General features: G+C 36.1%; 1 protein-coding gene across 5 annotated transcripts in view; it reads left to right on the top strand.

Annotated features, from left to right (window-relative positions):
- RASA2 (RAS p21 protein activator 2) overlaps positions 1-22,966 on the top strand; it is a 126,276-nt gene that overhangs the window by 40,134 nt on the left and 63,176 nt on the right. For all 5 annotated transcript variants that reach the window (XM_055569499.1, XM_055569498.1, XM_055569500.1 and 2 more), the window contains exons 4-5: positions 911-1,005; positions 10,902-10,978. In XM_055569499.1, coding sequence (XP_055425474.1) covers positions 911-1,005; positions 10,902-10,978 — 172 coding nt within the window. The remainder of the gene's footprint in view (positions 1-910; positions 1,006-10,901; positions 10,979-22,966) is intronic.

Genomic DNA, 22,966 nt, shown 5'->3' with positions numbered 1-22,966 from the left:
TGTGTCTGTTTCTGAGACATAGAAACTCTTTAGGGAACTGCTTTGATTTTTTTTTTTTTAAATGCATTGAAGCAACATAAGCAGTGTTTACAGTGTTTTGATAAAACCAAATTTACAGTAAAACTATTTTAATCTCATAATTTCAAGTCAGTTTTCAAAATTATTAATGACCATATGATATTGTTATTTTCTGTTCTCTTAATTGGAGCTTATAAACTCTTATTAACTGCAGATATGTCTGTTTAGACAAAACACATAGTCTGTTCACAGTGTTCAAGAATTGGGAGGATTAGTTTGCGCTGTCATTGTACAATCATTGTACATTGCCTTTTATACTGAGTGTACCCTGGGTAAAAAAGTGAATCTGAATAAGTACTAAAAGGTGCTGCTGCTGCTAAGTCGCTTCAGTCTTGTCCGACTCTGTGCGACCCCATAGACGGCAGCCCACCAGGCTCCACCGTCCCTGGGATTCTCCAGGCAAGAACACTGGAGGGGGTTGCCATTTCCTTCTCCAGTGCAGAAAAGTGAAAGTGAAGTCGCTCAGTCGTGTCCGACTCTTTGCGACCCCATGGACTGCAGCCCACCAGGCTCCTCCGTCCATGGGATTTTCCAGGCAAGAGTGCTGGAGTAGGGTGCCATTGCCTTCTCCACTAAAAAGTGCAATTGTATATAAATACAACTGAGTTTTGGTCTAATCCCCTAATTCAAAATGGCACAGAGAAGGGTCAGCCAAGCAGTAGAGGAAAATGAGGCACCTTTTCATTCTTTAAAATACACAAACTGCTTTATAAGAATGGATTTTGTTATCAGCAGATAAAAATTATTTTTAAATGTTTTTTTAAAAAAATATGTAATGGTGCTGATGATTATAGAAAATATGTTTCCTCATTGTTTTACTTATTTATTATAGGAAAAGTAGCCATCAAAAAAGAAGACTTGTGTAACCACAGTGGGAAAGAAACTTGGTTTTCGCTACAGCCTGTTGATTCCAATTCAGAGGTTCAGGTAAATATTAAGGAATAAGTAATGGAAGAAAAGGAATGAAAAATGAACTGATTATACTCGTTCATACAGAGAGAGCTTATCATACTTATTTTAAATTCTGGCACCACGCATTATACATCTCTGGGTGACATATAACTGGAAGAAAATGCCTTGCCACATGAAATCAAGAATAATTTATGTATGTGTATGTGTATGTGTTTGGGGGGGTTATATTAGGAGGACGTTTGTTTCCCTGCCTTAGTTCTTTTGTTTGAGTCACAGTAGCAAATTAGTAATTTTTTTAGATGAGGAAGAAGTTTTAATGAAAAAGATATGTTTTATTAACTCAGAGGAGAATCCTTAGAAGTGTGTGATTTCATCTGTTCTGATCAGGATGCTCTTTGCTGCTACTAAGTCACTACAGTCGTGTCCAACTCTGTGTGACCCCATAGACGGAAGCCCACCAGGCTCCCCCGTCCCTGGGATTCTCCAGGCAAGAACACTGGAGTGGGTTGCCGTTTCCTTCTCCAGATGCTCTCTACTGTGGAATAAACTAGATTTGGGCCAGTGTTATTCATTCAAACCGTGCCTAAGCCCACCATGGAGAGCCTTCATACCCACCATGTTTCCTGTTGTTCACCTTTCTTTTTATTTGAAAGGATATCATTACTCATTTCAAAGCTCTAGCTTTAAATAAGAGGTCTTTCCTCTTGCCAAAATGAGAGATCTTAAAGATTCTGTGTGTGAGTAAAGAAATATGTTTGGCTGTGTAGCTTAACTTTGTATTTGTTTCTGAAAAGTGTGAGCTGCTCTTCGAAATTGTTATTTCTATCTAAAGGGAATCCTTTTTCTTTTTTTCTGGTAACCCTGTTTATTTATAAAATATGGTAAGGATTGTGAAATTGTTTCCCAAGGGCATAACTGCAAGCAGAATTCTTCCTCTCTTAAAAGAAGTTATAATTTGCCACTGTGACTCAAACTGAAGTTTAAGGCAAGAAAAAAGTACTGCACGCACACCCACAGATGTTTGCAAATAAAGTGCCCGTGTCTCTGTTTCCTCATAACCTCTCAAGCATTCTGTTTGATTAAATTCTCAAAAAATTAAGTATCTGTTTGCTAAAACCCCTTCTTAAGTATAAAGTATAATTGAAACTTCTCCTTTCCCCACTCTATCCCATTTTAATGTTCTTTTCTTTACATCTGTCAATAGCTTTTATTCTTATCCCAGTTATACTATTTGGTAAATGATCCAGGTGAGAGGCAATGTGATGATATGGAAAGGGTTTTAAACTTGAAGTGTAAAAATGTAGGTCCTAATTTTCATATGTGGTTATTTTACTGACCTTGAATTTTATTTCTGTAAAATGGGAATGAAAGTTACCATGTTGACTCAAATGACTATGAGAATCAAGTGAAATACCTTTAAGAGTGTTTCAAAAGCTGTTAATACCGATACAAATGTGAAATGTCTGTGTACCGCTGGTCAGTCAGGTGTTCATTTCCCTGATATGCCTTTACCAGAAGGCAGACTGAAAGTTTTGAAGTGCTTATTTTTCTCTTTAATAGTTGTAACAAAAAAAGAAAGATATGGAAAAAACTTTGAGAATTGGCCTAAAAGGAAGTTTGAGGATTATTTTAAAATGTAGTTTATTAAAGTCCAATGTTTTTCTTATGACTAATGTGATTTGTTAAAGGATTTAAGGGACCCAGCTCTCCAAAGTTAGTTATTTCTGTAGAATACTCTTTATATAATTTATTAGAGGTAGTATTAGAGATCAGTACTGGGAAACAGACTTTTTATTTGATGGTGTATATTTAATGGTATGTCCAAAACATGAAAATCTGAAAATAGCATTTAACTGTTAGATATTGTTATATATGTTTTATTTGCTGTGAATAATTTTCATGACCATGAGTTATTAACCTTTACAGTTCTTTTGTCTTAAATGATAGTTACTTTGTAAGATCCACTCACTATTTAAAATAAATTTTAGAAGGAAGAGTATTTCAGTGGTTGGGAGGGATGCATAACACTGATCACGTTAATGTGTACATTGGAAATATTGTTTGGCCCCAAAATGGATCTCGGAATATTAAATTAACCTTGTGAGTCTGAGAAATATAGAAAAGCAGCTTGATTCATACAAATTCTGTTTTGTTAATAAATTTGTTTCTTGCATAAGTTTTATAAAATTTCATAAAAATGTCATGGAAATAAGAGCAATTGTGGAGCCTTAGGAGAAGGCGATGAGACAGGTTGAATTCAGCAGGAATTTAAGCTAATAATTACCATTAGTAATTAGAATGGCATATACCGTGCACAGAACTAAGGACTTATATTATTTAACTTAATAATATATTTAACTTAATAATATCATTTAATATATAATATAATATATATTATATAATATAAATAATATAATAAAATATTTAACTTAATAATATAAGTTAAATAATTATATTATTTAACATACTATTTAACTTAATCTTCAGATTAGCATTGTGAGTTGTAGGTAGCATTATGTCCATTTTAAAGATGTAGAAAATGGATTCATAGAGGTTAAATGATGTCTGCAAAGTTACAAAACTATTAAGTGGTGGAGCCATGATTCCTATAAAGAGCTTATCTGATTCTTAAATTCCTAACCATATGGTTTTACTGCCTGTCACTTTTCTGTACTGTTGGTCAGAAAAAGACTCCAACAGATTATTAGGAGAATCACTTAGGAAAATCTGAGTATAAGGCACTGAAGTGTACCAAATTAGCTCAAAGAAAAAAGGGAGGGATGTTAGAAAGTTCCTAGGGAGCTCCTTGGAGTATGATTATAGGAACTTTAATATGACCAATGAGAGCTAGAAAGTTGTCAGGCAGTTACAAAGGAGCTGCAGGTTCTTACTATAACAGACCAGATACAGTTCACATAGTCAAAATTGTTTTTGAGGTTTCTCATAAAGTACACTAAAATATTGTTTTTAATTTCTCATAAAGTACACTAAAATATTGGGTGGTTTATTTATTTTTGGTTGACCACTGCATAAAATAGCTGGCTTGCATTTGGTGCCATGGCAAATAAAAAATATATGCTGCATAGAGTTTCTGTCAGTACAGCAGTAGGTACTGCAGAAGGGACATAGGAATGAAACTCACTGATGCATTTCTCCCTATATCATCTGCTTATTGTGCTCATTGAGTATAAGTGCTTATTATTTAGTGTTTTTTTTCTTTCCCTTTTATTTTGTAAAGTGAATAGTTAATGTTTTCTGTTTCCCCTCTAGTTTTAATAACTATTCACTTTGCAAAAATGAAGAGGAAAGAGAAAAAAATTGTTTAATGATGAGATTCCATTGTATTCCTTTTATATGTCTGATGAGACTGCATGTCTCCCCCTTTTGCTTCTCTCCATAAACCCACTTTAATTTCTTATTGACAGCTAAAAAAATGCCATATCAGTCTTTAAGCCTGTTTGACCATATGTCCCTGTCATGCTAAGGGCCGTAGTCAGGCCTTTAGACCCCTAAAGGACCACTCACCCTAAGACTTCTAAGGTCTGACTCAGTTCTCTGCCACAGTTTAGAGGGAAAATTTGGCAGACTTGGGTTAGCCCACTGCAGTCTAATTTGATATGATTGGGGAGTAAAGTTTTGGGGCTTGTCCCATAAGGAAAGGGTTTAGGGTTGAGGAAATGATTGATATCTGCTCCAGGGGAGATACTTGATTTCCTAGCTCCAATTGGCATTTGTACCCAAAAGAGTTGCTAAGTTATTATTGCCTAAAGATTTTCAACTGTGCGTGAGAACTTCACTCATTCTTCAGTAGATAGGATTCCTTTCAGTGCTAAAGTTCTAGGGAACGTGCAGAAACATAATTTAGCCCTCAAATAAGAAGCTCCCTTAGTAGTAAGATGGATTTTTATATAAAAACAATTCAAAAATTGCTAAGAACACTTAACCCCTTACCTTGAATTATTTCCCAGATGCTTTATTAATTGCTGTTAATGTTAATTTTTTTCAGTTTTCTTTTCAAACATTCAAGATAAATAATATTTCATGAGTGCATTTTTCTATACTTTTTTTGTTTGTTTTGTTTTGCAGCATTCCTCTGTGGCTTGAACTATTCTTTTCTCAACCTACTCTAACCTGCCTTCAGACCCCACAATGGGTTGGAGGGAATGCATGAACAGCTCTCACTAATGTTACTGTTACTGAGTCTGGTGGTCATTTTTCAGTCCTCCTCTTACATGGTCTTTCAGCAGCTTCTGGTATTGTTGACTGCTCCCTGTTTTATGAAGCATGTTCTTCCTTAATTTCTGGTCCTGGTTATCATCGTACTTCATTTGGTGTCCTTTCTCTGTATTCTTTGCCACCTAAACAAAGTTAATGAGTTGTGTTGGTACCCCTTCCTATAAATTCTCTTTTGGCTAAGGTGATCTGCAGCCATGCTTTTAAAGCTGTTTGGTCCTGGAGTTCACCACAAACTCTTTAAGTATTTTTCCTTTCTTTATTTTTCAAGTGCTATGATTTAAAAAGTATGCTTTTATATTGATATGACTGATCAAACCAAATCGCTCATATGGAGAAGTTCTCATTAATTAAGGGTGTTTGTCTCAACACAACTTGTACAAGCAGTAAATCCAGATGCAGTGTCAGTCACATCCTTTTGCTGTAATTGCTTAGTTAATAAGTCTTTACCAACAAGCTTATCTTGAATTTCTGGATCATGCCATAAGTTATTGATTGTTTTGTAGGTTTTTTTTCGTGTGTGCGGGGGTGGTAATATGGCTTCTGCCCTATCTATTTAAAACAAGCATTAAAAAAAATACAGTAACAATGTATTCTTATATGCAATATGTGTATGTTTTTTGTTATAAATTTATAGAAAACATTTTTAAAAATAAATAAAAACTAAAAAGTACAGTGATTATAGCAAATAATGCATACATTAGAATTTCTTTAAACATGTCCAGTTAAGACATAATGAGTATGTGGGTATTTTAAAAACTGCATCTGTAAATATTATAAATTTATAAACATGGACTAAAAAAGGAATGAGTCATTCTAGATCATAATAAATAATTTTTAAAGAGAAAACAAATCCATCTGTAAATAGAAGATAAGTACAGCCTTTATTTTTTCATCAGCTAGGCAGCTGTGTCCAAAATGATTTATAGAATTAATTATTATATAAAAGAACATTGATCAGAAATCTAGAAGTTTCCTTCAGATGAAGAAAATTTTTCATCAGTTGAAAATTACTGAGTTCTGTGAGATTATTGTTAAAATTTAGTGTTTTTGTGATTGAAAACTAAAAAAAGTTTAAACTCATGCAGTTTTTAAGTGTATGTATTGTGTTTTGCCCAAATACCTGTATTCATTTGACTTTCCCAAACTGTATGCAAAAATTCACGTAATATCTACTATATGGTATGAGAATATATGTACTATAAAATTAAAATAATACCAGATTTTTCTGTGTGAAATTTTTATAATAGTAGCTGAAATAAAGTTAGAATATAAACCCTCAGATAGTACCAGAGTAATATAAGCTTCTAAGTATGCTGCTTATACATATTAATGTGATATAGTTGCTTATATTAACCTACCATGATTAGTGCTCTGAAATATATATAGAATAATGCCCTCTAAGAATTTGATTTGTTTTTTAAATGAGAATATAGAAGATGATCAGATATTTGATCTTCCATTATTTCCTCACATATAAAGGATATATTATTTTGTTATTGAACCTTCCTTATGAGGATGGATAATAAGAAAGCTATGGTGGATCAAATCACACTGCACATTTATCACCAGATATAGTTTCTTGTCAGCATCTTACAGTTACTTCTTTGTGAGTACCGTCCCTGTTTTCTTTAGTCGCCTTAGGATTCTTTATCTTCTGTTTTCATCAGTTTTACTATGCCCTGCCTACGTGTGGTTTTCTTTATATTTATCCTACTTGGGTGTTCCTAGGGGCTCTTAGTTACTGTGCCTTGATGTCTGTCTTCAGTTTAGGAAAATTCCAGGCAATTATCTCTTTCCATTTTCCCCCTTGTTTGTTCTTTCTCTTTTCTTCTGGGACTTCAGTTACATGAATAATAGACCATTTTACTATGTCTCATATGTCTTTTATGCGCTCTTCCTCTCTGACTAATCTATCATCTATTTCACCAGTCCTCTTTTCAGCTATGGCTAATCTGTGGTTAAATACATGTTCATTTTGGTCATTTTATTGCTTAATTCTAAATTTTTCATTTGACAATATTTTAGCATTTCCGGGTATTTGCTCAGTTTTTCATTTCATTTTCTATCTCAAAAAAACCCAAAACCAAACTCTGTCAGTTAAATCCATTGTCTATGTCTCTCATGAATCTGATCCTCTTTGTCAGGTTTTAGTTTTTGGGGTTTCGTGGAGGGGAGTTGGTGTTTGGGCTAATGGCATGTTTCATAATTTTTGATGGAATGCTGGATATTGAAATATGAAATATTTTAGAGATAACTTGAAGCTCTGGATATTTTTTCCTCCCTCCAGAAAAATTTGCTTTTGGTGTGTGGTTAGGCTAGAGGCTGATCTCTTTAATCCAGTTAGGGATTTGGCTGATTCCAGGCTAGATTTCACTCATCGTAAGGCTGATCTATGTTGTTCACCTTTCCTACTCAAGCATAGGCCTTCAAAGATGCCAACAGAAAGCCTGGGTGTTTACAAGGGCTTCGCTATCTTGGTGGGCCCTGAGCTCCCACTTTTATCATTTCCAGCATGAGATTATAGAAAGTTTTGAGTAAGCTTTTTAGCCTTTCAGGCCACTGCTGAAGTTAGAGAGTGCCTTTCAGCAGCTTCTTTGGTTGCTCTACCGGCAGCTTCTGTTTACACCTCATCGGCCAGAACTGTATCTTTTGGCTATCCTTAGACACTGTCCCTGGCTTCAAAGGAAACTAGGAATCGTTTTGCTGAACTCATAATGTTTTACTGAAACCTCCCCCCTCTCAGCCCCAAATAAACTTGTTTTAATACTCTCCAGATTTATAAAATGGTGACAGATGTAAATAAAACTGAACTTGCAGGTGAATATAGTAGGGAATACCAGATTTTTCTTAAGTGTTTTCAAATAGGGGTTTCTAACACTAAAAAGGACCTTCAAATAATTTTTAAAACTTTCTGTTCATTTTTTTTTTTTTTTTACTAGAAAGCAAACACCTTGGTAGTAGAAACTTTAAAAATCTAGATGAACAAAAAAGAAAAAACTTGAAATCCTACCAACCAAAGTTTGATCAATGTTTTGGTAGGGAGCTTTATAGTAATTTTATATAACAATACATGTAGTATGTTTTATTTTTACAAGTTAACTTTGAATTATATACCCTATTTTGTGATTTGTTTCTTTTACTAAGTATCATATATATATATGTATATTTCCATGTTAAAGTATATAATGAGGGTAGTACCTTACAGTTTAGAAATTAGTTTCCTTAATTCAGTTCATAATGCTTTTTAATTTTAGTGTTCCACCCTAGTAGTATGTATCTTGTGTGTGCTTGTTCTCTCTCCACTCTTTTTTTGACCAGGTTAATACGTAATTATGTTATTGTTGACTAATACCAAAAGAATGTTCTGTTTAACAGCCAGTGGAAGTAATGAACATATTAGGTAGGCTCTGACTCAATGGCAATGATTCATGGTAGAACCCCGTTAAATATCTTTTTTATTTCTAGTCTTGACTTGATACAGTGTTCAATACATTTGATACAGTGCATGATACATTTTTGTCAGTGAAATTATTATACTGTTTTTCTACTCTTTATTAATAGTTTTTATTGTTTTCAAAATAGAGTAGATCCTAGACATTTTCTGAGAAACATTTGGGAGTGCCTTGTTAGTATACAGTTTCTACCATAAAATACATACATGTTAAAATGGTACAATTGCTTTGAGACGTAAATGTTGATGCAGTTGGCTAGGCTCACTCATGAGTCAAGTGACACAGATGCTGGTGTGACAACAAATAGGATTCAGAATTTTAGTTGAGTCATAAATTACTGCATATCATGGACCTTCTCGAGATCACTCTTGAATAGTAGGGATTGTGAATATTAAATGCCTGGTGAATGAAAGACCTGTTTTATAAATCACATATGATTTTATAAATAATTTGTATCTAGGTTTTTAGTGGAAGGTTTGCTAGATCTAGTTCCAATTCCACCTAATTGCTGTCCATGGGGTCGCTAAGAGTCAGACATGACTGAGCGACTTCACGTTCACCTTTCACTTTCATGCATTGGAGAAGGAAATGGCAACCCACTCTGGTGTTCCTGCCTGGAGAATCCCAGGGATGGCGGAGCCTGGTGGGCTGCCGTCTATGGGGTCGCACAGAGTCGGACACGACTGAAGCGACTTAGCAGCAGTAGCAGCAGCCACCTAACTGCTAATTTTATGGCAACTGATTCCTTTGTTTTTGGCGCTTAACTTTCTTATGCAGACTTTTTTGTTGAGATACATCAGTGCTTATTGCTCAATCCCTGGAGCTTTATAGTCAGTGAACCTCAGAATCTCTCTTATATAAAATATGCTCATTAAAAATAGGCTGATTCAGGTTAGATTTCTGCATATGTCTAAAGGCTTGTTTCAAAGAAGAATGGTAACTAGATAATAAACTTCCCATCCTCTGATGAAATTACTTACGTTATTAGTCTCTAGATATCACACCCTTGAAATCTTCACTTGGCAGTGTGACAGTTTGTCATGTCAGCTGGGTGGAGGTAATCTAGCACCAGTTCTTAACCAGCTCTGAATTGCTCATAACCAGTTGAGAGTTGCTCATTACTGGTGGCAGGGTAGAAATCAAGTTCTGGATTATATTGTTCCTAAGCCTTTGTTTCTTGAGAAGTTGATAGTTTGCTTTAAACTTTTACTACTAAATTTTTTAAAAGTCCATTTATTAATGGCTTTTTAATAAAGTAGCCCTTTATTTTCGTTCTCAGCATCCTATGTTTTCATCAGTGTTCTTCACCTGTTTATTGTCTATCTAACTAGATTGTAAGTTCTTATAAGCAGTGACTTTGTTTTACCTGGTTTTTTTTTTTTTTTCCCTCACCGCATGGCTTTGGGATCTTAGTTCCCTGACCAGGGATTGAACCTGGGCCCTGAGCAGAGAAAGCATAGAGTCTTAACCACTGGCCTACCAGGGAATTCCCAATGACTTTATTTTATACTTATGTAGATTCCTACCCACTCCTACAGTGTCTCCTAAAATATAGTAAATATTCCATAAATCTTAATTATTTGAGAAAAGTAAGTGTGACAAATTGAATCTTACCAGTTTTAAGTTACTTTTATTGTTTAGACTTGTATGATACTATCTTTATACTTGTCTTTTCTGGAAAAAGCATTCTGTGTCTTGAATTTGTTAAATTCAAACTTGCCTAAAATGTGTGTTATCTTCCTAATTCATGATAATTGAGATAAATAAATATTTGTTGAATAGGGCATAAAATTCTTAGATTTGAATACCATGTTCGATATAAGCATTTGACTGCTTATCTCTCAGATTTTGATCTGCATTGTTGGTTATAAGTCATTTAACACATACTTGATGTAGACAAAGCCATGTGCTAAGGATCACTAAAATTTAGTTAGTGGATAACTAAATATTATGACTGCCATTTGAAAAAGAACATACCTTTAAAGCACATGGAACTCTGTTCAGTGTTATGTGCCAGCCTGGATGGAGGAGAATTTAGGGGAGAATGGAGACATGTATGTCTATGGCTGAGTCCTTTTGCTGTTCACCAGAAACTACCACAGCATTGTTTATCTGCTATACCCCAATACAAAATAAGAAGTTAAAAAAAAGAAAATACCTTTACTTAATATTTTGTCAGTAAAACAGACTTCTCAGTTTGTGATTTTTTTTTTGTCTTTATAGGGTAAAGTTCACCTTGAATTAAAACTGAATGAACTGATAACAGAAAATGGAACTGTGTGCCAGCAGCTTGTTGTACAGTAAGCATGTTTCTTTTGCCAAAATCAACTAGAAATAATTCTCCATCTTGTATTCTTTGACTCTTAAGACAACTCCTTATTTTAAAAACTTCAAAAAAAATTTTTTTAAGAAATGAACTCTGCTATGCTATTCCTATATTAATTTGTTTTCCAGTTTATTTTCTCACGTCCAGTCTACTCAGTTTATATATGAGTCATTAATTCATTCAACCAATAATTTATTTAATGTGTGTTAAATGATGGAGGTAGGGGGTTTTCATAGGATCACAGATAAACATGTATGTATAGCCACCTATACAGGAGTTGGAAAAGGAGTTGGAAAAGCTTCCTAGTAGATGGCCTCTAGAAACTCCAATAGATAAAACCCAGCAGGGCATTAGGGACCCTTAGGGCTAAAACTGAATGTGTACCTTGAGATTACCAGTGTTGATTCTTACCTGCTTTGAATTCCTTTTTTACAATTTTGCTCTCAACTCATTTTTATCACCCAGACTCTAATCTTCTAACTGTTCAGTAAATCTGTTCCAGCCTTTTCCCTCCGTCCAAAACCCTTCCTCTGGGCTGTCAATGAACAACTGAATGTCCCTGACTTCTGAATGTTTTCTCTCTGTCTTAACTGATACGTAATGAATATCGCCTGAAGTACTTACTCTTCCCTCTGCTGCCTTCTTAGTTCAGTTGCTCAGTCGTGCCTAACTCTTTGTGACCCCATGGATTGCAGCACGCCAGGCTTCCCTGTCCATCACCAATTCCCCAAGCTTACTCAGACTCATGTCCATCGAGTTGGTGATGCCATCCAACCATCTCATCCTCTATGATCCCCTTCTCTCACCTTCAATCTTTCCTAGCATCAGGGTCTTATCCAATTAGTCAGTTCTTTGCATCAGGTGGCCAAAGTATTGAAGTTTCAGCTTCAGCATCAGTCCTTCCAATGAATATTCAGAACTGATTTCCTTCAGGATGGACTGGTTTGATCTCCTTGCAGTCCAAGGAACTCTCAAGAGTCTTCTCCAACACCACAGTTCAAAATCATCAGTTCTTCGGCGCTCAGCTTTCTTTGTAGTCCAACTCTCACATCCATACATGACTACTGGAAAAACCATAGCTTTGACTAGATGGACCTTTGTTGGCAAGGTAATGTCTCTGCTTTTTAATATGCTGTCTAGGTTGGTCATAGCTTTTCTTCCAAGGAGCAAGCGTCTTTTAATTTCATGGCTGTAGTTACTATCTGCAGTGATTTTGGAGCCGCCCCCTGCCCAATATAAAGTCTGTCACTGTTTCCATTGTGCCCCCCCCCCCATCTATTTGCCTTGAAGTGATGGGACCGGATGCCATGATCTTAGTTTTCCGAGTGTTGAGCTTTAACTCAACTTTTTCACTTTCCTCTTTCACTTTCATCAAGAGGCTCTTTAGTTCTTCTTCACTTTCTGCCATAAGGGTGGTGCCATCTGCATATCTGAGGTTATTGATATTTCTCCCAGCAATCTTCATTCCAGCTTGTGCTTCATTCAGTACAGCATTTCGCCTGATGTACTCTGCATATAAGTTAAATAAACAGGATGACAGTATACAGCCTTGACATACTCCTTTCCCACTTTGGAACCAGTCTGTTGTTCCATGTCCAGTTCTAACTGTTGTTTCTTGACCTGCATATAGGTTTCTCAAGAGGCAGGTCAGGTGGTCTGGTATTCCCATCTCTTTGAGAATTTTCCACAGTTTGTTGTGATCCATACAGTCAAAGGCTTTGGCATAGTCAGTAAAGCAGAAGTAGATGTTTTTCTGGAACTCTCTTGCCTTTTCAATGATCCAGCAGATGTTGGCAATTTGATCTCTGATTCCTCTTGCCTTCTCAGTCTGAGGCTAGGTATTCCAGGGGCCAGGGAGTAGGGTCAATAGTACTCTTCTACTGCTGCTCCTAATGGGCTTCCCAGGTGGCACAGTGGTTAAGTATCCACCTGCCAATGCAGGACATGCAAGAGACTTGCGTTCCATCCCTGGGTCAGGAAGATCCCCTGGAGGAGGAAATGGCAACCCACTCCAGTCTTCTTGCCTGGAAAATCCCATGGACAGAGGAGCCTGGTGGGCTACAGTCCATGACGAGTCAGACATGACTGAGCCACACATATACTATACTGCTGCTCCAGACTATATTCTCCTAAAAAAAGAAAACAGCTCCTTTGATGTATTCTCTTTCTGTATAAATATATATTTATATTATGTACTTATATATGTCTACACACACATAAAATACTATATATATTACTTACTTTATTTCTTCTGAACTCTTTTAAAGAAGGTTGCACATACCATAATCCTTAATATATCAGTGTGTGTTTTCTAAGAATAATGACAGTATTATAAATATTATAAATATAATAATTAAATGTACTCTTTCAGTTTTTGAATTTAGGAAATGTAACATTGTTACAATAAAAGTTTTATCTATAGCTTTTATATTTCAGTGCTTTACAGTTACTACATTTTACTTCTGTCAACTGTTCCAATAATGTCCTTTAGACATCTTTTTCTCTCCAAAAAAGTATACAGTCCAAGATCATGTGTTACATTTAGTTGTAATGTCTCTAATCTCCTTAATCTGTAGTAAGCAGTCTTTAGCTTTTTTGTCTTTTCATGGTATTTAAATTTTTGAAGATACAGGCCAGTTATTTTTTTTAGATATTCCTCAATTTGGATTTGCCTACTGAAAACAGTTAAGATTTGTTTATAGTTTTTCTTCTAGACTGAGAGCATATAGTGAAGGTATTTGGATTAGTCCGCCTTCCACTATTCTCTCGACTCTGTTCAGTTTGGTTATGTTGTACACGTGAAATACAGTTAAGTGGATTGATTTGGTTTGTTTGTATTTAGTTTAATGTTGTTTTTCCCCATCCTTGTTGGTTTACTTTTATTTTTTGAATATGTAGAATATCTGGATGACTTCAGAAGTCAAAACTATACCAAAAGGCATTACTCAGGGATGTGTTAAATTCCCCTCTCCTTATATCCAACTCTAGGCAACCGTAGGGGCTTCCCTGATAGCTCAGTTGGTAAAGAATCCACCTGCAATGTGGGAGACTTGGGTTCTATCCCTGGGTTGGGAAGATCCCCTGGAGAAGGAAAAGGCTACCCACTCCAATGGGTATTCTGGTCTGGAGGATTCCATGGACTGTATAGTCCATGGGGTTGCAAAGAGTCAGACACGACTGAGTGACTTTCACTTTCAGGCATCCATGATCTGGTTTCTCTCCCTGTAGTTTTTGCCTTTTACAGAATGTCATATGAACAGATTTATATAATATATAATCTCTTGTGTCTTTTACTTAGTATACTGCTTTTAAGAAATATCCACATTATATATCAGCAGTGCATCCTTTTTTTAGGTATTTTTTATTTCCTGTCATAACTTATTAGTAGATACTGTTGTCCTTGTTTTACAGGTGATGAAACAATGCACAGATTGGTTAAATAAGTCCAAGTTCATATAGGAAGAGTGGAGTCTGGTTTTAAACTCTGGCAGTTTGAATTTTTTTTTTTTTAGTTTTGAAATAAATCATAGATTTACAGGAAATTACAAAGTACAAAGAGGTCCTTGGTACCCTTCACTTAGTTTCCCTCAGTGGTTACATCTTACATAACTATAAATACAATATAAAAACCAGAAAATTGACATTGCAGAGTATACATTTTATCATTTTATCGTGTGTAGATTTGTATAACCACCACCACAATCAAGATACAAAATGATTCTATCACTGTAAATATCTCCCTTATGCTAGCCCTTTATACTCACACCCACACTTCCCCTACCGCTATCCCTAATCGTGCAACATCTGATCTGTCTCCATATCTAAAATTTTGTCATTTCAAAAATGTTATGTAAATGGACTCTTATAATATGTAACCTTTTGAGATTGGCTTTTTTCCCAATCAGATCCAGCCAATTTTTGTGCACAGTTTTTAAAATCTGTTTTGCCAATTTCTGTCTTTTATTTAGTGAATTTATACCACTTACTTTTAATATAATTATTGATGTTAAGCTTCATTTCTGTTCAATTCAATCGCTCAGTTGTGTCCGACTCTTTGTGACACCATGGACGGCAGCACACCAGGCCTCCCTGTCCATCACCACCTCCTGGAGCTTGCTCAAACTCATGTTCATCAAGTTGTTGATGCCATCCAACCCATCTCATCCTCTGTTGTCAGCTTCTCCTCCTGCCTTCAGTTTTTCCCAGCATCAGGGTATTTTCCATTGAGTCAGTTCTTCACATCAGGTGGCCAAAGTATTGGAGTTTCAGCTTCAACATCAGTCCTTCCAGTGAATATTCAGGACTGATTTCCTTTAGGATGGACTGGTTGGATCTCCTTGCAGTCCAAGGGACTCTCAAGAGTCTTCTCCAAACCACAGTTCAAAAGCATCAATTCTTTTTTTTTTTTAATCTAAATTTATTTATTTTAATTGGAGGTTAATTACTTTACAATATTATATTGGTTTTGCCATACATCAACATGAATCCACCACAGGTATACACGTGTTCCCCATCCCGAACCCCCCTCCCTCCTCCCTCCCTGTACCATCCCTCTGGGTCGTCCCAGTGCACCAGCCCCAAGCAACCAGTATCATGCATCAAACTTGGACTGGCGATTCGTTTCATACATGATATTATACATGTTTCAATGCCGTTCTCCCAAATCATCCCACCCTCTCCCTCTCCCACAGAGTCCAAAAGACTGTTCTATACATCTGTGTCTCTTTTGCTGTCTCGCGTACAGGGTTATCGTTACCATCTTTCTAAATTCTATATATATGCGTTAGTATACTGTATTGGTGTTTTTCTTTCTGGCTTACTTCACTCTGTATAATAGGCTCCAGTTTCATCCACCTCATTAGAACTGATTCAAATATATTGTTTTTAATGGCTGAGTAATACTTAATACTCCATTGTGTATATGTACCACAGCTTTCTTATCCATTCATCTGCTGATGGACATCTAGGTTGCTTCCATGTCCTGGCTATTATAAACAGTGCTGCGATGAACATTGGGGTACACGTGTCTCTTTCAATTCTGGTTTCCTTGGTGTGTATGCCCAGCAGTGGGATTGCTGGGTCATAAGGCAGTTCTATTTCCAGTTTTTTAAGGAATCTCCACACTGTTCTCCATAGTGGCTGTACTAGTTTGCATTCCCACCAACAGTGTAAGAGGGTTCCCTTTTCTCCACACCCTCTCCAGCATTTATTGCTTGCAGACTTTTGGATCGCAGCCATTCTGACTGGCGTGAAATGGTACCTCATTGTGGTTTTGATTTGCATTTCTCTGATAATGAGTGATGTTGAGCATCTTTTCATGTGTTTGTTAGCCATCTGTATGTCTTCTTTGGAGAAATGTCTATTTAGTTCTTTGGCCCATTTTTCGATTGGGTCGTTTATTTTTCTGGAATTGAGTTGCAGGAGTTGCTTGTATATTTTTGAGATTAGCTATTTGTCAGTTGCTTCATTTGCTATTATTTTCTCCCATTTTCTGAAGGCTGTCTTTTCACCTTGCTTATAGTTTACTTTGTTGTGCAGAAGCTTTTAATTTTAATTAGGTCCCATTTGTTTATTTTTGCATTTATTTCCAATATTCTGGGAGGGTCATAGAGGATCCTGCTGTGATTTATGTCGTAAAGTGTTTTGCCTATGTTCTCCTCTAGGAGTTTTATAGTTTCTGGTCTTATGTTTAGATCTTTAATCCATTTTGAGTTTATTTTTGTGTATGGTGTTAGAAATGGTTCTAGTTTCATTCTTTTACAAGTGGTTGACCAGTTTTCCCAGCACCACTTGTTAAAGAGATTGTCTTTAATCCATTGTATATTCTTGCCTCTTTTGTCAAAGATAAGGTGTCCACAGGTGCGTGGATTTATCTCTGGGCTTTCTATTTTGTTCCATTGATCTATATTTCTGTCTCTGTGCCAGTACCATACTGTCTTGATGACTGTGGCTTTGTAGTAGAGCCTGAAGTCAGGCAGGTTGATTCCTCCAGTTCCATTCTTCTTTCTCAAGATTGCTTTGGCTATTCAAGTTTTTTTGTATTTCCATATAAATTGTGAAATTATTTGTTCTAGCTCTGTGAAAAATACCATTGGTAGCTTGATAGGGATTGCATTGAATCTATAGATTGCTTTGGGTAGTATACTCATTTTCACTATATTGATTCTTCCGACCCATAAAAGCATCAATTCTTTAGTGCTTAAATCTACCAGGCTTAAATCTTTTAGACTTAAATCTACCATTTTATTTTTTATTTTCTGTCTGTTTTCTTTTTCCTGTGAGTTTCTTGAACATTTTTTAGAATTTAATTTTATCTATAATTTTTTTTAAATCTACACTGTATCTCTTTGTTTAGTTTTTTTTAGTGTTTGCTTTAGGTTTACATTGTACATGTGTAACTTGTAGTCTACTAGTGTTGACATTTTGTCAGTGAGAATAAAATGTAGAAACCTTACCTTCTTTTAGTCCTCCACCATTTGTAATATAATTGTCTGAAGTATTTCTTGTACAACAGTAAAAACCTCCATCAGTGTTACAGTCTTTCAGCTATCTAACACAATTTAGAAAAGAAGAAAATTTTAAGTCTCTTGTATTTAGTTACATATTTGCTCTTTCCTTATTTTTTCCTTCCTGTCATTTCAGGATCCTTCTTCTATTACTGTCTTTTATGTTTAGAGAATTTTCTCTTAACATTATTTTTAGGATTGGTCTACCGGTTACACTTTCTTTTAGTTTTTCATTATGTGAAAATGTCTTGATTTTTTTTCTTCGTTCCTAAAGGATATTTTCACTGAATATAGAATTCTTGGTTGATAATTCTTTTTTTTCCTCAGCACATGAAAAATGTACTATTTCCTTTTGGCCTCCATGATTTTTGATGAGAAATCCACTATCATTCAAATTGCTTTTCCTATGCAGATTTTCCTGTTTTTCCCTCTGGATACTTCCAAGATTTTTTCTTTGTCTTTCATTGTCTAAGTGTTAATAGTTTGACTGTAGATTTGTTTGGGTTTATCCTGCTCAGCTTCTTGAACCTACATACTTATATCTTTTGCCAGATTAGGAAATTTTTAGTCATTTTTTCTTGTTACATTTATCAACCCTGCTAGATTTCTCCCCTGTCCTTTTGAGACTCCAGTGGCTTAAATAGTTAGATCTGTTGTTATCCCATACATACCTGAGGCTCTGCCCACCATCCCCTCTCTTTTTTTTCTGGTCTGTTTTCCCTCTGTTGTTCCTATTAGGTTATTTCTTTAAGCTCACTGATCCTTTGTTCTGTCTGTTCTAGTCTTGGACTCATCTGTGGAGTTATTTTTATTTTGGTTATGGTATTTTTAAGTCCTAAAATGTCCACTTGGTGGTTCTTTATTTCTTTGGTAAGACTTACTTTTTTTTTTTTTTTTGCTGAAACTTTCTATGTTTTTATTTATTTCAAATGTGTTCATAATTGCTCACTGAGTCATTTTTATGATGCCTGCTTTCACATTTTCTATCAGATAAGTTCAACATCCATGTTGTCTCAGTGTTGTTGTCCTACTGATTGTCTTTTCTCATTTAAGCTGGAGATTGTATGGTTTTCAGTTTTATCCTGTACATTTTAGGAATTATGTAATGAGACTCTGAATCTTATTTAAATCTTCTGTTTTGGCCAGATTCTGATTCTCTGCTGGTGGGGGAAGAGGAATTCTTATTCATTACTATCATGTAGAAATAGAAGCCCAGGTTCCTGAGTCAACTGCTGTTGATACCCCTGGAGGAAGGAGAAGAGTTCCTTATAACTGCTGAATGAGAGCTGGTTCAGGCTCCCCTTTGCTTCTTCCTGTTACCACTCTGACTGGGACAGGGAGGAGTACCTTATTACTGTTCCCTGTGGCCTCCAGTGATATCCTGGTTGGGAGGAGTCAGTTACACCTCCAAAGTGGTGAAAGTCTAATCTTCCCGCTCAGCCTTCTCCGACGCCACCCTGACATGGAGGAGGAGGAATGGTTAGACTTGGTGGCGATGGAAATCCAGGCTCCTCATGTGGTCTCTGCTGACTCCACAAGAAGAAGGGCTTATTACAACTTGTCAGAGGTTGAAGTCTAGGTTCTCACCTCAACTTTAGGCCTTTGTTGATGGGGGTGTGAGGGTAGAGCCAGTATTTTTCATGGTGTTTAATTGGAATAGATGGTTATTGTCTAAAAATGGCTTTTATCTTGCTAAGCTGGCTAGAGAAAGCTGGCTTTTCTCTGGGCATTTTTTGTCTCTTCCCATTGGTACTTCTGGATTGGTAGCTTCTCTGGTACTTAGTCTGGGATGTATAAGGGATAACAAGAAAACCTAGGGAATTCACTGCCAAGTCCCAATTTTGTTGGTTTCCAAGATCTCTGATTGACTTGCCTTCTTCTCTTGACTTTTTAGTTTTATTATGTTTGTTCAACATCCTGGGCTTTTAGCCATGCTTGTTGGGAAGAAGAGGGAGATATGCATCTACTCCATCTTGTCCTAGAATTGGAAGCCAGTTCATTTCTTTTTATTTAAGAATAGTATTCATTTATATAGAATTTGTTTATGCATTTACTAGTTAATGGATATTTTAATTGTTTCCCATTTGAGGCTGTTATAAAGAAAACTGCTGTTAAGTATTCACAAACAGGTCTGTATGTGGACATATATTGATCTGCATTCTTTTTTTCCTTGCCTTTTTCACTTAAGCCTTTCACTGTCCATACTCAACGTCCATAGAACAATGGAACTCCAGTAGTAGCTTTGTGGAGTTTATTGCTGATTTCTCAGCTTTAGAGGTATTTTGAAGTTCGTAGTATTTTCTTTTTTTCAGTGATGTTCAAGCCATGGCTTTCTGTGCTGTTTCCTTTGTGCTCCTTGCTGAACTTAACAGTTCTGGGGAGAGATCTGTGGAAAGTTTCATATCCCAGTAGTTGCTGTTACTCTCCAGGCCTGGAAAGCTCCCCATTGTAGCGTTTCTTGAACTTCAATAAGACTTCCATCCACTGATCTTTACCACATTCTTTTCTTCTCCTATTTTACTTTCTTCTAGGCCTTTTTCCATGATCTGTCACTATAGTGATTTTCTTATAGGTTACCTGAACTCCCCTGCCCTTCTCTTCCCTTTAATATAAATGAACTCAACCTCTTCCTTTATGTTCAGTGTGCACCTGAATATTGCTAGAGAAAAATCACACAGAAAGACTAATTTTACTTTAAATTCATGATCACAAACCTCACATGGGTACTTAACAATTAATGTGGAGTTTTACTGTGCTTCTCATTATACCTATGAGATTCTCCATCTCTGCAAACTGTAAATTGATCACAGCTTCCTGAATCCAAATCTGCAAACCTGGATTGGCCTCCATCTCTTTGTCCTTAACACTTAGTAGATGTGGTGCCCCTTATCTTGTTGTGAGTGAATTCTTCCATTTGAGCTCTGGGTTCTCTGTCTTTATCCTACTAAAGGACTTTGCTCCTTCATTTATCCCTTCTTCTGTTTCATCAGTGTTATCTGCTCTTTTAGGTTATTCTCAGTAGTGTATAAACATGTTCTAGGATCTCCCATTCTAAAAGACATGTGTTCCCAGGCCTCGTCTCCAGTCCTCTCTCCCAATACCATTCCTGTTTATTTGCTCTCCTTTGAAGGCAGACTTCTTAAAGTACAATTGTCTAATAGATATGGGGGGGCGGGGGCGGGTTGTATGTGTGCATGCATGTATGGATACTAGCTCTATTCACTGTAGGCAGTATCATCCCAGTAGCAGTGAATATGCTTACTTCCTATATACTTGATTTCTAAATAACATTCTCCAGTCAGGATTGTACACTAGATTTTTCTGTAATTATGAAAATGTCTTTTGTCTTAATTGTTCATTTTAGTGGCCAGTAGCTGTGTGGCTTATTGAAAACTTGAAATGCGACTAGTGCAACTGAAGAACTAAATTTTAAGTTTTGTCTAATTTTAATTAATTAAAATTTAAATAGCCACATGTGGCTACTGGCTGCCTATTAGACATGCTCCAGTGAAAAGAAGGTGAACTTTTTTTTGAAGTAGTGACTTGTTTGAGAGTCACTGAAACAGAGAAAAATATAAAAGATGAGCCTAGAGCATCTATGGAGTCAGAAAGTAAGGAATTGCTCAAAAAATAATGAGGGCATGTAGAAAGGATGTTGAAGTCAATTAGAAAGCGCTCCAAATGACCAAGTCTGGGACAGTTTGAGCATCAAAATGAATAATGATAATAATAGATTAAAGTCTGTAAAGTAAATATCAGTGAGCCAATGCTGATGTAACAAGTACATGGTAGAGAAAGGACTGCTTTTCCTTATTTGTGAATATAGGACAAATGATAGAAATACATCACTGTTAGCAAGTACTACAATATTAGTGCAGGGACAGATTATCTATAGATACTGAATAAGTGGGCATAAGTGTAATGACAGACAGCATATATGCATAGTCTCAAAGAAAACACTGTAAGATGTCTGATAGGTACATACCAGCTTAACTGGTGGTGGTACTCACTTGTGTCTGACACTTTGCAACCCCAGGCTCCTCTGTCCATGGAATTGTCTAGGCAAGAATATTGGAGCTGGTTTCCATTTCCTCCTCTAGGGTATCTTCCCATCCCAGGGATCAAGCCTACGTCTCTTAGGTCTCCTGCTTGGCAGACAGGTTATTTCCTACTGTACCAGCTGGGAATCCCCATCTTAACTGAGTGCTCAAAACTAATGTCACCAATAATGAGACATTCAGTACCTCCTGGTAAGTTGCATTAAGAAGGATACCAAGATGCATAACCTTAGTCTAATCATAAGCAAACATCAGGCAAATTCAATTTAAGGAATATTTTACAAAATAACTGGCCAGTACTGGCAAGTTCATGGAGCAAACAACCATTTTGGATAGAGGAGACTAAGTGGACATGACATCTAAATGCAGTTTGAGATCCTGTGTTGCATCATGCATCAGGAAAAGGACATTGGTGACATTTAAGTAACGTCTGTAGACTAGTTAACTTTATTATTAACTAACATCATATCAATGACTGTTTTCTGTTTCTATAATTCTACTCTGATTACACAAAATGTTAACATTGGGTGATGGGTATACAGGAACTCCAAACATTTAACAGCTTTTTGAAAGTCAAAAATTAATTCAAAATAAAAAGTTTTAAAAATTGTCTACAACTTGTGCATCCCACCCAGATCTTTTTTCTAGCTCCAGACTCATTGTCCACCTGCCTTTTTGGCTATTCCACTTTGATGTCTCACAGCACACAAATTTAACACATTTAAAACTGCAATATTGATTCTTATATCTGTTAATATCTAACTCTTCCCCACAGCCTTAGCAGATAGTACCACCATCCACCCGATTGATCAAGCCAGAAATCTGAAGTCACTTAAAATTTTTCCTCCTCTACCCCACCACAGATAGGATTGTTTTTTATTGGTTCTATAAAATTTTTTCTTGAATTTTCTAATTTTCAATAAATATCTACTGACATCTCCTTATTTCAGACCACCAATCATTTCTTACCTTGACTATTTCAATAATCTTTTAACTCTTCTTCCATTCAGCAATCCATTCTGTTTGTAAGCAACCCAGAGCAGTCTTTTGGAACATAAACTAGACCATAGCAGTCCCCTGCTCAAACACTTGAGTTTGCAGTGCATTTATTTGGAATAAAATTCAGGCTCCTTATCATGGCCCATAGATCCAGCGACCTCTCCTGCCTCTTTGATCTTGTTTTGTTGCATACTTCATATAAATATGCTTCTTGGCCTTCTCTCAGTTCTCTGAGTGTGACATTACTCTTCTAGCTGCCTTTCCTTTTCCCAGGAATGTCCTTATGCCCATTATTCTTCTAGTTGGTTCATTCTTGTTTTTTAAGTTTCAACTTAAATGTCACTTATCGTAAAATAGGGTACCCTATTATTTGTCTTCCACAGCACTTGCCACTATTTG

Source organism: Bubalus kerabau, chromosome 2 (genome assembly GCF_029407905.1).
Source record: "Bubalus kerabau isolate K-KA32 ecotype Philippines breed swamp buffalo chromosome 2, PCC_UOA_SB_1v2, whole genome shotgun sequence".
Taxonomy (NCBI): domain Eukaryota; kingdom Metazoa; phylum Chordata; class Mammalia; order Artiodactyla; family Bovidae; genus Bubalus; species Bubalus kerabau.
The sequence above is the reverse complement of the archived record's forward strand: the minus strand, read 5'-3'. Positions and strand labels throughout refer to the sequence as shown.